The 15,107-nt window shown below is 47.1% G+C and overlaps 1 protein-coding gene across 1 annotated transcript in view; it reads right to left on the reverse strand.

Annotated features, from left to right (window-relative positions):
• LOC148143160 (uncharacterized) overlaps nt 1-15,107 on the reverse strand; it is a 223,379-nt gene that overhangs the window by 47,439 nt on the left and 160,833 nt on the right. Inside the window, 1 exon segment of the mRNA XM_087975782.1 lies at nt 10,582-10,948. Within this exon segment, the coding sequence (XP_087831908.1) occupies nt 10,582-10,948 (367 nt within the window).

Below are 15,107 nucleotides of genomic sequence, written 5' to 3' on the forward strand. Positions count from 1 at the left end.
GAAGAGGGTTTGAGGCATCCGCAAGGACAGGGAGTGGGTGGAAGAGAAGGAGAGAGAATGGACAGAGGGGGCAGAGTGTCAGGGGATGAGAGAGATAATTGACAGGGGGACAGAGGGTGGGATGATGAGAACACTGGGGGGAACAGAGAGTGTTGGGAATGGAGAAGGTTGTGGGGACCGATGGTGAGGGAAAGAGAAAGACTGGTGGGCAGAGGTGGGGAGGAAGAGAATGCAGGGCAGAGGGTGGGGGTTGAGAGAGAATGGACGGAGACAGTGGGTGAGGAGAGATTGGACAGGGGGGCAGAGGGTGGGGGGGAGAGACTGCCCAAATCCCACCTTCCCCAGGACCGGTGTTGATAACTCATGAACTGGAACCCACTCCTCCCACAGCAGACCTGTGTCAATCATTTCTCAATAAATACGTGGCAAAAGCAGTAGAATCATAATTCTGACAGGCCATTCGGCCCATCGAATTCACACTGACATTCCAAATAACATCCCATCCAGACCCATCTGCTGACCCTACAGCCCTGCAGTTCCTCATGGCTAACCCACTCTAATCTGCACACTTCAGCAAGGCCAATCCACCCTAAACTGCAGATCTTTGGACTGTGGGAGGAAACCAGAGCACTCGCAGGTAACCTACACAGACACAAGGAGGAGGATGTGCCAAAGTCCACACAGACAGTTGCCCAAGGATGGAATCAAACATGAACCCCTGGCACTGTGAGGCAGTGGTACTAACCACTGAGCCACTGTGCCGTCCAGAGTTAGCTTCTAATTTTTCACGCAGCCTCAGCAGAGGCTCTCTCCTGACATTTGTGGACCACACCTGCTGTAACCTCCCTTTCCCACATCTTCAGCCCTGAACACATTGGTTCCCGAATCCTGGCACCAGATAGACACCGATGTCATCTAGCCTCCTGCTACCAATTGCGGAGACCGGAGACAATCCCTGTCACTATTCTGTCCCTTACCACCACCTCCCCAATGTTGTTCATACTCCCAGCACCCAGCCAGTTCGCTCTTCCACTCCCTTGCAGCCCTCTCTCAGATCCCCTTTACCTGCCTCATCCACGCTCACACCTCCTGAGTCAGTGGACAGGGTCAATCAGAAGGGTCTGTCCGGAGAGGAATGACCAACTCCTGGAATAAAATGTCTGGTTATCTTTTTCATAAAAGGTCTGCAGCCTGGCTTTCAGCTCCATTCTCTGAGCCAAATGTCCACCAGCATGTGTTTGCCCTGGATCACAGCATCCAGAGCCTCCCACCTTCGGCAAATCAAAAGACAACCTCCCACCTTACACTCTCCAATGTGTGTTGTGTAACTGCTTAATCATTTCTGGTGGCCGAGCAGAGGCTAAGTTCTACTTGGATTCCAAACTTGGGTATCAATAGCCATGAGGATGGCTTCAAATGGACCTTGGGTTGATGTCACACTACATGTGACTCCACTACACTATACAGTCTCTCTCTCTCTCTCTCACACACACACACACAGACACACACACACACACTCATACACACACACACATGCACGTAAATCAATAGGGTGAATTTGCGGAATTATATTTGCAAATACATTGTATTTTGCTCAAAAAGTGCACAATCTGCAGGCAGTCAATGCATGTAATAATTTTATAAATTCCTACTTTGGAAATAGAACCAGTCTGACTCAAGATTAGGATACTGACAGACTTGAACCTCACACCTTCCATGCATTGTCTGAGCTGTCACTTCTTTTTATAAAATAGAGTCAGAGAGTCTTAGAGATGTACAGCATGGAAATAGACCCTTTGGTCCAATCCGTCTACGCCGACCAGACATCCCAACCCAATCTCATCCCACCTGCCAGCACCCAGCCCATATCCCTCCAAACCCTTCCTATTCATATACCCATCCAAATGCCTCTTAAATGTTACAATTGTACCAGCCTCCACGACATCCTCTGGCAGCTCATTCCATACACGTACCACCCTCTGCGTGAAAAACTTGCCCCTTAGATTACTTTTATATCTTTCCCCTCTCACCCAAACGGAATGTCCTCCAGTTCTGGACTCCCCGATCCCAGGGAAAATACTTTGTCTATTTATCCTATCCATGCCCCTCATAATTTTGTAAACCTCTATAAGGTCACCCCTCAGCCTCCGACGCTCCAGGAAAAACAGCCCCAGCCTGTTCAGCCTCTCCCTGTAACTCAAATCCTCCAACCCTGGAAACATCCTTGTAAATCTTTTCTGAACCCTTTCAAGTTTCACAACATCTTATGGGCGGCACAGTGGCACAGTGGTAAGCACTGCTGCCTCACAGCGCCAGACACCCGGGTTCAATTCCCGCCTCAGGCGACTGACTCTGTGGAGTTTGCACGTTCTCCGCATGTCTGCGTGGGTTTCCTCTGGGTGCTCCAGTTTCCTCCCACATTCCAAAGATGTGCAGGTCAGGTGAATTTGCCATGATAAATTGCCCCTAGTGTTAGGTAAGAGGTAAATGTAGGGGTATGGGTGGTTTGTGCTTCGGCGGGTTGGTGTGGACTTGTGTAGACCAGAATTGCATGAAATATTCCAACAGTGGCCGAACCAATGTCCTGAACAGCTGCAACATGATCTCCCAATTACTGTACTCAATACTCTGACCAATAAAGGAAAGCATACCAAACGCCTTCTTCACTATCCTATCTCCCTTAAGTTATCTCGAGGATATGACTTAAAAGAAGTTCTAGGATTTGCATATTAATGAACTGAAACCTGCAACCCATTCTAAAAGATGAAAGACTTAACAGCAATCTTGGTTTGTTCAATATATCATTTCAGTTGCATGACACTGATCTTTTGCTCTAAATTCTGTGTCTTATGATCCAGCTCCACAGCTACCTGATGAAGGAGCAGCGCTCCGAAAGCTAGTGCTCCCAAATAAACCTGTTGGACTATATCCTGGTGATATGTGATTTTTAACGTTGTTTCTCATGAACATAGCCACAACACTTCCTGCTGCTGCCAGTAAACATTACAATGCTGATGAAACGATGCAGTACCTGCAGAGATGAAAATCTTAACAGTTTCTAACGATACTTGCTACTGATTCACTGCTCCTTCTGATACACCTCTTTGGTAACGTCGTGCTGGAAGCTGAGTGAGCAGCTTTAAAACAGAAATTTAAATCTTTCAATGTCTGAGTCCGAATTTAGGTAACCTTTATTGCGACCCAACTTTGTTACAGCTTCATGATCTCTCCAGCAAAAAAATTACAAAACGTAGCTTTCCTTTTCTTCAACAGCTGAAGCTCAAAGCACACACACACACCCCTGACCTCCCCTGCCACCCCAGTTGCTTTATTATTGGTAAGCACTGAGGTGTCCCTTTGTAACTGAATCCTTGATACAGTCTTAACCCGGAGGAAGTAATGCCTCACTCAGCAATTTCAACCCATATACTGTATCCAAGTAAGTTTCTCCCCACTCATTTTCCGGGGCAGGGGTGGGGACGGGGTTTAAAGTCGACCATATTGCTGAGAGTCTGGAGTCATGTGTAGGCCAGACCGGGTAAAGGATGCATCTGGGACGACTGAGTGAATCCTTTCCCACAACAGCAGTTTCCTTCCCTAAAAGAATCAGATGAGGATGTTTTCCCCCTGAAAATGGTTTCATCATTAGATTCTGAACTCCAGATTTCTGACCAAATTCCAATCTGCCATGGCGGGATTCAAACCCGGGAATTCCCCAAGGTTGAGGTAGTAATCCAGTTGATAATACCACTCGGCCATTGCTCCTTCGATCCCAGTGATGGCACATGAACTCACTAGTGCTTCCGGAAGTTGTCCACCGAACTAAATCCCTTCCTGCACTCAGGGCAGGAGAACAGCCTCTCCCAGTGTGGACCCACTGGTATGTCTGCAGGGTGGATGAACTCATGAACCTCTTCCTGCAGTGACAGTAGGTGAACGGCCTCTCCCCAGTGCGGACCCAAGGATGTTTCAGCAGGCCAGGAGAATTGACGAATGTATTCCTGTACTTGGAGCAAGTGAATGGCTTCTCCCCGGTGTGAACATGCCAGTGCATCAGCTGGTTGCACAGCCAACTGAATCCCTTCCCACACACAGAGCAGGAGAATGGGCTCTCCCCTTTGTGAATGCTTCTATGAGTCTCCAGCACTGACGGGGAAGGGAACCCTTTCCCACAGTCCCCTCCTTTCCACAGTTTCCCCATGGGGAGAGCTTTCCTTGTGTCGCTCTGGGTTTGAAATTACCAACAGAATGGGTACACAGTCTCTCTCCACCGTGAGGGGTGAGACTTTGATTCCCCAAACTGAGTAACTGGTTTCAAGCACTTTTCACAGTCAGTGTACTGAATCTCCCTCACTTGGGTGTCTCCGTATTCTTCCTGCCAAAGTGTCCAAAATCTCTCAAGCAAACAAAAGCAAACATTTCTTCCCAATTGGAATGGTTGCTGATATTTAAGTCCCAATGAATCAAGTGGCTCTGTCAGAAGTTGATGTATCATTTGCTTTCAGATTTCTTTCTACATGTCTTCCTGCAAAAATAAATTCACAAAACACGTGATCACAGTCAATACTGTTAAATGAACATAACATAGGTGACAATTCCTGTAGTTTGCCAGATGCCTGATCACATATTATCCAGGACACAGAAACCTGAAAACCCTCATGCAGCCAGATAGCCTTAAGTGTGTATGGAGGAAATCTTCATTTCGGTGACAATAACCTGGAACAAGCTGCCGACAAAGGCACTGGAAATGGAGCTGAATCAAGGACAATGAAAATGAAATGTCAAGGCTTTTTGAGAAAAACAAACCAGTAAAGTTGCTGAATGACTTTCTGCTGTCCTATTCAATAAAAAAGATGACAAGAAATACAGAACATCACTTCAGTGCTAGATTAGAATGTGAAAAATAATAGCCACAAGGCTTTTATAACAGCGAATATTATCAGATATACACCATATGAAGCAACATATGTCTACATTTTATATCAATGTGCCAATCCCTTAGATTCTGCTCCATCCCATGAGTAACTACCCTTTTAATTCTGAAGCTATCTTTTACCACAATGCAAATTGTATTTAAATAAACCTATCAAACTGAGGGGGAAAAAAAATTAATATACCGTTAAGAAGGACAGAGAGCATCTGACACCTTTGCAGAGTCTGCTCCCTCCCTGGATTCACTTCAGTTGCTACAAGTGAATAGTGTTTCCTCCCTCTCTCTCTCCCTCCCAGGATGAGGAATGGAAAGGGCAAAGATATTGGCTCTCACGATTTCTCCATGATGTGGGAATCCTTGTCTCTCTCCAGCTTTGACAATTGGTTGAAAGACCACTCATGTATGGAACGTGTTCCATCTATTGCTGTTGCAAATGGGGTGTTGCTATTTCAGGCTGTGTACCCTCTTAAGGCTATTCCCACAGTCAGTTCATTGGAACACTCTCACTCAGGTATGCATACCTCAGTCTCACTGATGTTTGAAACCTTGTGAAGCAGACAGGACAGGAGAGAAATAAAAAAATTCTACTAGATTCAAAGGCCGATGATATTCCCGTGCCAATGAATTGATTGTCTCTATCAGATCTTGTTTTGAGATTTCTGGCTGCAAATCCTCCCTTTCTCGTATCTTGTAAAAGGAGATTACAGAAGACATTGCTGTCTACACAGTATAGAAATTTAATACAGACAATTCTGGTTTCTGTGGAACATTCTTTCTTTTCTCCTTCCCTCAAAAATGTGAATCGTAATGCTACAGTCTCCCTCCATTCTTACTCTACTGTGGCTATGATCACCCTCATTCCCGTTCTCCTAAAAATGCTGAAAAATGTTGACTGACAGATCCTGTGGAACCCTCGGTCTGAATATCAAACATTAGTTGAAGCATTTTATCCATATCTCCCCTGTCAAGGTCCCACAGGATGTTTATAAGCCCTTCGGCCAAAATAATCCATTCACCCCATCGAATCTGCTCCACCATTTATTACCATAATGATTAATATTATAATCCAAAAATCCACATTCATGCCTTATTATTGATTCCCCTATTGATTAAAATTCTGCCCAACATCTGCCTTGACTATACTTCGTGACTGAACTTCAATACCCCTGTCATTCATTACCCTCTGTGAGAAGATATCCCTACCCTGGGGAAAAGACTTTAAGTACTCACCCTATCCATGCCCTTCACAAACGTCTATAAGATCACCATGCAGCCTCCGATGCTCCAGGGTAAATATTCTCAGCCTATTCAGCCTCTCCATGTAGCTCAAACCCTCAAAATCTGGCAACAGCCTTGTCAATCTTTCAAAGTATCACACATGTTTCCTACAGCAGGGAGACCAGAACTGAACACAGTATTCCAAAAGTGGTCTGACCAATGCCCTGCACATCCACAACTTAACCTCCCAACTCCTGTGCTCTCTGCACTGACCAATAAAGGCCAGCATACCAAACGCCTTCTTCACTATCCTGCCTACCTGCGACTCCAATTTCAAGGAACTATGAACCTGCAGTCCAAGGTCTCTTTGCTCTACAACACTCGCCTTAACTGTGTCAGTCCTGGCTGGATTCACTTCTCCTTATCAACAGCTCAAGGCCAGGAGCCTGGAACAGTTGAGGTCCTTTTCATGTATGGAGTTGTTTTTCTTATTCCTTGACTGTTGATATGGTAGTTTACTGGCCTTGGAAGTCTGCTGTTAGGTCGGTTTAACTTTACATTTTTTTTCTGCCTGTCTCCAAAGTCAGGCCCTTGTTTCTTTGTTTCCCCGTGCTTTTATAGATTTCACAATAAATGTTAATTTTCCATTACACCAGCTGGGTACCTTTTAAATGCTGTAACTGTACCAGCCGCCACCACTTCCTCTGGCAGCTCATTCCTTACACGCACCATCCTCTGAATATAGGAGTTGCCTCTTCGGTTCATTTTAAATTTCAGTTAATTCATTCACTTTTGTTACAATGCGGCACACATTCAGACACACCATGTATCGTTTCAGTTTTTGTGACATTAGTATCCAGTTTCGATTGTTGGTCCATTGGTGACGCTGTTGCTTGGTGACGGTGAGGCTCCCCCGGCCCCGCCCATCCCTCCGTGCAGACGTCACGCGGGGGCGAAGGCAGTTGGGAGGAGAAGTCGCTCGAGCGGGGAAGCGGCGGGAGGGCGGCCGTTAGGAAAATGGCACTGCGCGGCCCGGGGCAGACATCTGTCACTAACCTTGTACTTGTACTTTTTATCGTCACTGATTTTTTAAAAATCCTTGTACTTTTCACCCTTGCGGACTAATCTAATTTATAGATTAAGGTGTAGGTTATGTTGGATTAGCCATGCTAAATTACCCATAGTGCCCCGGGATGAGCAGGCTGTGGTGCATTGGTCATGTTAAATTACCCATAGTGCCCTGGGTTGTGCAGGTTAGGGTGCATGAGCCATGGGAAATACAGGGTAAAAACAAGGACTGCAGATGCTGGAAACCAGATTCTTGATTAGAGTGGTGCTGGAAAAGCACAGCAGTGCAGGCAGCATCCGAGGAGCAGGAAAATGGACGTTTCAGGCAAAAGCCCTTCATCAGGAATAGAGGCAGAGTGCCTGCAGGGTGGAGAGACAATTGAGAGGAGGGTGAGGGTGGGGATGGGGGTGGTGGGAAAGTAGCATAGAGTCCAATAGGTGAATGGGGGTGGGGATGGAGGGGATAGGACAGGGAGGAGGGTGGGGGGAAGGTAGCAAAGAGTACGATGGGTGAATGGGGGTGAGGATGAAGGTGATAGGTCAGAGAGAAGGGGGGAGTGGATGGGTGGAAAAGAAGATAGGCAAGTAAGACATGTCATGGGGACAGTGCTGAGCTGGAAGTTTGGAGCTGGGGTGAGGTGGGGGAAGGGGAAATACAGAGTGAGGGGATGGATATGGGTGGGACACTCTTCAGAGGGCCAGTGTGGAATAGATAGGCCGAATGGCCTGCTTCCACATTGTTGGGATTCTATTGACTCTCCCCAAAAAGGAGCATTTTATCGGCATCTATCTTATCAAGCCCTTTTCAGAATTCTATTGGTTTCAATAAGATCATAGAGGTATACAGCACAGAAACAGACCCTTCGGTCCAACTTGTCCATGCCGACCAGGATTCCCAAACTAAACCAGTCCCACTTGCCTGCATTTGTCCCATATTCCTCTAAACGTTTCTATTCATGAACCCATCCGAATGTCGTTTAAATGTTGTAACTGTACCTGCATCTACCACTTCCTCAGCAAATTCATTCCACACACAAACCACCCTCTGTCAAAACAGTGCCCCTCCGGTTCCTTTTAAATCTCTCTCCTCTCACCTTGAAAGAATATGCCCCCTAGTTTTGAGCTCCCCGTCACGAAGGAAGAGCCCTTTGCTATTTACCGAACTTCACTCCTTATGATCTTATAAATCTCGATGAGGTCACCCCTCAACCTCCTTGTGCTCAGTGAAAGATGTCCCGGCCTCTCCTTATAACTCAAACCTTCCAGTCCTGGCAATGTCCGAGTAAATCTTTACCGAACCCTCTCTAATAGTCTTCTTCGTATTACAGGGCCACCCGAACTGTACCCAGTACTCTAAACCACCCTGTCTACCAGTGATACAACTTTCAAAGAACCACATACCTAAACCCCACCTCCCCATGTCTCGGGTTTGGAGAGATACGGGCCGGGTGCTGGCAGGTGGGACTAGATTGGGTTGGGATATCTGGTCGGCGTGGATAGGTTGGACCGAAGGGTCTGTTTCCATGCTGTATATCTCTATGACTCTATGTCTCTCTCTTTTACAACATGACCCAGGGTCCTATAATTAACTGTACACATCCTGGCCTTTCTTGTTTTAGTAAACATAAAGCCTTGCGTTCATACCTGTCTCATACACACATACACCCACACTCTCACAGACTTATACTCCAACACACTTTCACTTTACCAAGCATGCACACTCACGCACAAACTCACATGCACACAATCACAGCAATCTAGGTTTGTTCAATATATCCTATCAGTTGCATGACACGGTGATCTTTTGCTATAAAATGTAATGTCTTTGATCCTGCTTCACAGCTACCCAATGAAGGAGCAGCACTCCAAAAGCTGGTGCTTTCAAATAAACCTGGTGTTGTGAGAGTTTTTAAATTTTATCCACCCTAGGCCAAAACTGGCACCTCCACATCTAGTGAGCACAGTCCCAGTGCTGCCAGGAAACTTTACAATGCTGCTGAAATGACGCAGTACCTGCACTCCTGAAGAATTTACAATTTCTAACGATACTAGCTACTCATTCACTGCTCGATCTGAAACACAACATTGGAAACTCAGTGCAGGAGGCTGAAAGAAATGAGCAGCTTTAAAATAAAAACCTCTTGGAGCTCAAAACTTTCAATGAGAGTCTGAGCCTAGCAGTAAGTTCAGGTAACCTAAATTGCGATCCAGCTTTGTTACAGCTTCAGATCCCCCCCCCAGCAAAAATGCATAGAAAAAGTAGCTACTTTTCAAACAGCTCAAGACCAAAGTGCACGCACATCCCCCCACAACCACACTTTCCTTAGTATTGGTCACCACCGAGTTGTCCCTTTGTAGTTGGATCCTTGGTACAGCCTTAACCTGTGGAAGTATTGCCTCACTCAGTAATTTCAACCTGTATCCAAGTAAGTTGGATGGGCAGTGTCGAGTCAACCACACTGCTGTGGGTCTGGAGTCACGTGTAGGCCAGCCTGGGTAAAGAATGCAGCTGGAACGACTGAGTGAATTCTTTCCCACAACGGCAGTTTCCTCCCCTAAAAAGGATGTGAGTGAATCAGATGGGGGTTTTCTCCACCCACCCCCCCAACAAAAAATGGTTTCATCATTAGATTCTGAACTCCAGTTTCTGACCAAATTCCAATTCCGCCATCTGCCGCGGCTGGATTCGAACCCTGCAGCCCCGAAACTGGGTTGACAGTCCAGTCGATAATGGCATTCGGCCGTCGCCGCTTAAGTGCGTCCACAGTTGGGAGGAGCAGGTGAACGGCCTCTCCCTGGTGTGGAGACACTGGTGGATCAGCAGCTTAAATCGAGCAGGTGAACCCCGTCCTGCACTCGGGGCCCCTGAAGGGCCTCTCCCCCTAGTGGAGCCGCTAGTGCCTCTGCAGGTGGCTCACCTGACTGAACCCCTCCCCAAACTCTGAGCAGCTGAAAGGCCTCTCCCCCGTGTGGATCTGCCGGTGGGTCAGCAGGGTGGAGGCCTGGGTAAAGGTCTTCCCGCACTCGGGGCAGCTGAAGGACCTCTCCCCCATGTGGATCCTCCGATGCCTCAGCAGGGCAGAGGCCTGGGTAAAGGCCTTCCTGCACTGGGGGCAGCTGAACGGCCTCTCCCCTGTGTGGACCCGCCAGTGCGTCAGTAGGTTGGAGGAATTGCTAAAGGCCTTCCCGCACTCTGTGCAGGGGAACGGCCTCTCCCCCAAGTGGATCCGCCGGTGCCTCAGCAGGATGGAGGCCTGGGTAAAGGCCTTCCTGCACTGGGGGCAGCTGAACGGCCTCTCCCCCATGTGGACCCACTGGTGGGTCAGTAGGTTGGAGGAATTGCTGAAGGCCTTCCTGCACTCGGGGCAGCTGAAGGGCCTCTCCCCGGTGTGGACCCGCCGGTGGGTCAGCAGGGCTGAGGAATCACGAAAAGCCTTCCCGCACATGGGGCAGCTGAAGGGCCTCTCCCCTGTGTGGATCCGCTGGTGGGTCTGAAGGCTGGAGGAATTGCTGAAGGCCTTCCTGCACTCGGGGCAGCTGAAGGGCCTCTCCCCTGTGTGGATCCGCTGGTGGGTCAGCAGGGCAGAGGAATCATGAAAAGCCTTCCCGCACTCAGGGCAGATGAAGGGCCTCTCACCCGTGTGGACTCGCTGGTGGGTCAGCAGGTTGGAGGAATCGCTGAAGCCTTTCCCGCAGACATAGCAGAAGAACGGCTTCTCCCCGGTGTGGCTGCGCCGATGAATCTCCAGGACAGACGGGACATGGAAACCTTTCCCACAGTCGCCACACTTCCACGGTTTCTGTACGAGGCAGGATTCCTCGGGTTTCTCCATGGCCAACGCTTCAGCCACACACAAACGCGTGTGGAGCCCCTCCCCACCGTGAATTTCTTTTTCCAGGCCGTATAACTGCTTCAGGCTCCACACTCAGTGCACTGCAACAGTAGGGTCTCTCATCCAGTCCCACTGATGCTGAAAATGTACTCAAACCGGAACCAAAAAGCTTTGCTCCTTCTCACAAAATCATAGTTGGAAAATTGTTGTCGTCCCAATGGAGTGAGTGACTGTCAGACATTGATGTCAAAGTGAGGACTGCAGACAATGGAGAGCCCTTCATCTGTTGATTTTGAAACTTCTGTCTTCAGATCGTCCAATACTCTGTTAAAAGAGATTACAAAAGTGATCATTGTTAGTGCAGGGTAGAAATTCAGAACAAGGAATTCTACTTTCTGTGGAATATTCTTTTCTTTTGTTATTCCACAAAATTGAAAGCACCATCCCACTCTCTCTCTCCCCATCTGTTCTCACTCCGCTCGAACTAACTCCCCTGAAGATGCTGATTCAGGATCTTACAGGGGCAGAAAAGCAAAAATGTCAAGACTAACGTCAAGACAAATCCACCTGAAAGTGGGATACTGCTGAGAGCGAGCAGGTCTGCCCCTCAGGTCCCCATTAAATCATTCCCCTCTCGCTCAAACATATGCCCTCTAGTTCTGGACTCCCATACCCAGGGGAAAAGACCTTGGATATTCACCCAATCCATGCCCCTTATGAAGATCCATCAGACAATAGACAATAGGTGCTGGAATAGGCCATTCTGCCCTGAGAGCCAGCACCATCATGGCTGATCATCCGCAATCAGTATCCTGTTCCTGCCTTATCCCCATAACCTTGGATTCTACTATCCTTAAGAGCTCTATCCAACTCTTTCTTGAAAGTATCCAGAGACTTGGCCTCCACAGCCTTCTGGGGCAGAGCATTCCATACACCCACCACTCTCTGGGTGAAGAAGTTTCCCTTCAACTCCGTTCTAAGTGGCCTACCCCTTGTTTTTAAACTGTGTCCTCTGGTTCAGGACTCACCCATCAGCGGAAACATGCTTCCTGCCTCCAGAGTGTCCAATCCTTTAATAATCTTGTACATCTCAATCAGATCCCCTCTCAGCCTTCCAAACTCAAGCGTACACAAGCCCAGTCACTCCAATCTTTCAGCATAAGATAGTCCCGCCATTCTGGGACTTGACCTCGTGAACCTATGCTGCATTCCCTCAATAGCCGGAATGTCTTGCCTCAAATTTGGAGACCAAAACTGCGCACAATATTCCAGGTGCAGTCTCACCAGGGCCCTGTATAGTTGCAGAAGGACCTCTTTGCTTCTTTACTCAATTCCTCTTGTTATGAAGGCCAGGATGCTATTAGCTTACTTCACTGCCTGCTGTACCTGCATGCTTACTTTCATTGACTGATGTACAAGAACACCTAGATCTCCTTTACCTAACTTGACTCCATTTAGGTAGTAATCTGCCTTCCTGTTCTTGCCAAAGTGGATAACTACACATTTATCCACATTAAACAGCATCTGCCATGCATCCGTCCACCCACCTAGCCTATCCAGGTCACCCTGTATTCTCCTAACATCCTCCTCACATTTCACTCTGCCACCCAGCTTTGTGTCATCAGCAAATTTGATATTACTTTAATACCTTCATCTATATCATTAATGTACATTGTAAAAAGCTGCAGTCCCAGCACTGATCCCTGCGGCACACCACTGGTCACTGCCTGCCATTATTCTTACTTTCATCATCACTATTCTTTGTTTCCTGTCAGCCAACCAATTTTCAATCCATGTCAGTATTTTGCCCTCAATACCATGTGCCCTAATTTTGCTCACTAACCTCCTATGTCGGACTTTGTCAAAGACTTTCTGAAAGTCCAGGTATACTACATCCACTGGATCTCCCTTGTCCGTCTTCAGAGTTACATCCTCAAAAAATTCCAGAAGATTAGTCAAGCATGATTTCTCCTTCATAAATCCACGCCAACTCTGACCTATCCTGTTACTGCTATCTAGATGTGTTGTAATTTCATCCTTTATAATTGACTCCAGCATTTTACCCACCACTGAGGTCAGACTAACTGGTCTATAATTCTGTTTTCTCTCACCCTCCCTTCTTAAAAAGTGGGACAACATTAGCCACCCTCCAATCTGCAGGAACTGATCCTGAATTTATAGAACATTGGAAAATGATCACCAATGCATCCACGATTTCTCCCAGTCTACCTGCATGTTGAAATCCCCCATAACAACTGTACTAATATCTTTGTGACAGGCCAATTTCAGCCCCTTATTCAACTTACACACTACATCCAGGCTACTGTTTGGGGGCCTGTAGATAATTCCCATTAGGATCTTTCTACCCTTAGAATTTCTCAGTTCTTGCCATACTGACTCTACATCCCCTGATTCTAGGTCCCTCCATGCAAGGGACTGAATATCATTCCTTACCAACAGGGCTACCCCACCCCCTCTACCAATTAGTCTGTTCTTATGATAGCACGTATACCCTTGAATATTCATTTCCCAGGCTCTGTCCACTTGAAGCCACATCTCAGTTATCCCCACATCATCGTAACTGCCAATTTCCAAATGAGCCTCAAGCTCATCCACTTTATTTCTAATGCTTCGTGCATTCATATTTAATATTTTTAATTTGTTACTCCCCTCACCCTTCCTATCAATCCCTATTTCACTTGACCTTACGGCATGATCCTTTTCTTTTGAGTTTTCTGCTCCATTGATTCCATTGTCTTTCTTGACTTCTCTTGTTCTAACTTTCTTCTTAAACTTCCAGTTTGTCCCCTCTACACCCCCCCCCCCCCCCCCAAGCTATTTAATTTAAACGCAGCTGTGTGCAGTGGCAAACCTACCTGCCAGAATGCTGGTTCCCCACCTATTAAGGTGCAACCCGTCCCTCTTGTATAATTTATCCTAACTGCTAAACATCAGCCTTTCATGTTCCAGGGAAAATATCTCTGGCCTATTCAGCCTCCCCCTGTAGCTCAAACCTCCAACCCTGGCAACAGCCTTGTAAATCTTTTCCAACTCCTGTCAAAGTTTCACAACATCTTTCCTCTAGCAGAGAGACCAGAACTGAATGCAGTATTCCAAAAATGGTCTCACCAATGTCCTGTACAGCTGCAACATGACCTCCCAACCCCTATACTCAATGCTCTGACCAATAAAGGAAAGCATCCCAAACGCTTTCTTCACTATGTTCCTGAGACTCCACTCTCAAGGAACTATGAACCTGCACTCCAAGGTCTCTTCGTTCTACAACTTAACATTTGGATAAGTACATGAATAGGAAAGGTGCGGAGGGATATGGCCCAATCTAGGTGGGACTAGCTTAGTTTCTGAATATAGTCAGCATGGACTAGTTGGACTGAAGGGTCTGTTTCTGTGCTGTCTGACTAACTATTCTGGACTGGTCTTGAAACCATTTTCTTGCCTTCCCCCACAAACATCCACTTCTTCGTTGTTCCAAAATCAGATGAGATCAGCCTTGAATATATTCAATGATCCTCTAACTGCAGGGAGACATTCCCACTTCTGAACTCAATTCCTCTTGCTAATATACCACTTGCCTTGCTGATTGCTTGCTGCACCTGTCTGACAACTGGCAGTGACTGGTGTAGGAGGACGCTGAGGCCCCTTTGCACATCCACACATCATTCCTGATGAAGGGCTGGTGCCTGAAACATCAACTCTCCTGCTCCTCGGATGCTGTCTGACCTGCTGTGCTTTTCCAGCACCACTTTTCGACTCTGATCTCCAGCATTGGAAATTCACCTCCTTTCTGCTTTTTTTCCCCATAGCAAAGGCTGTAACTTTACATTGTGGCACTCCATTTGCCATGTGTTTGCCAACTGTAATCTTCTCTACATCATGGAGACTGAGCATAAACTTGGGGAATGGTTCGCCGAGCATCGCAGCTGAGTTCACAGAAGCCGACTGGACCTCCCAGTTACCACTCATTTTAATTCCCCTTCCCAATATGACCATCTTTGGCCTCTTCCATTGCCACAACAAAGCAAACTGCAAATTGG

The sequence above is a fragment of the Chiloscyllium plagiosum genome, unplaced genomic scaffold, assembly GCF_037043375.1.
Source record: "Chiloscyllium plagiosum isolate Xiang-an unplaced genomic scaffold, Cpla_swu_hap1 HiC_scaffold_27, whole genome shotgun sequence".
Classification (NCBI taxonomy): Eukaryota; Metazoa; Chordata; class Chondrichthyes; order Orectolobiformes; family Hemiscylliidae; genus Chiloscyllium; species Chiloscyllium plagiosum.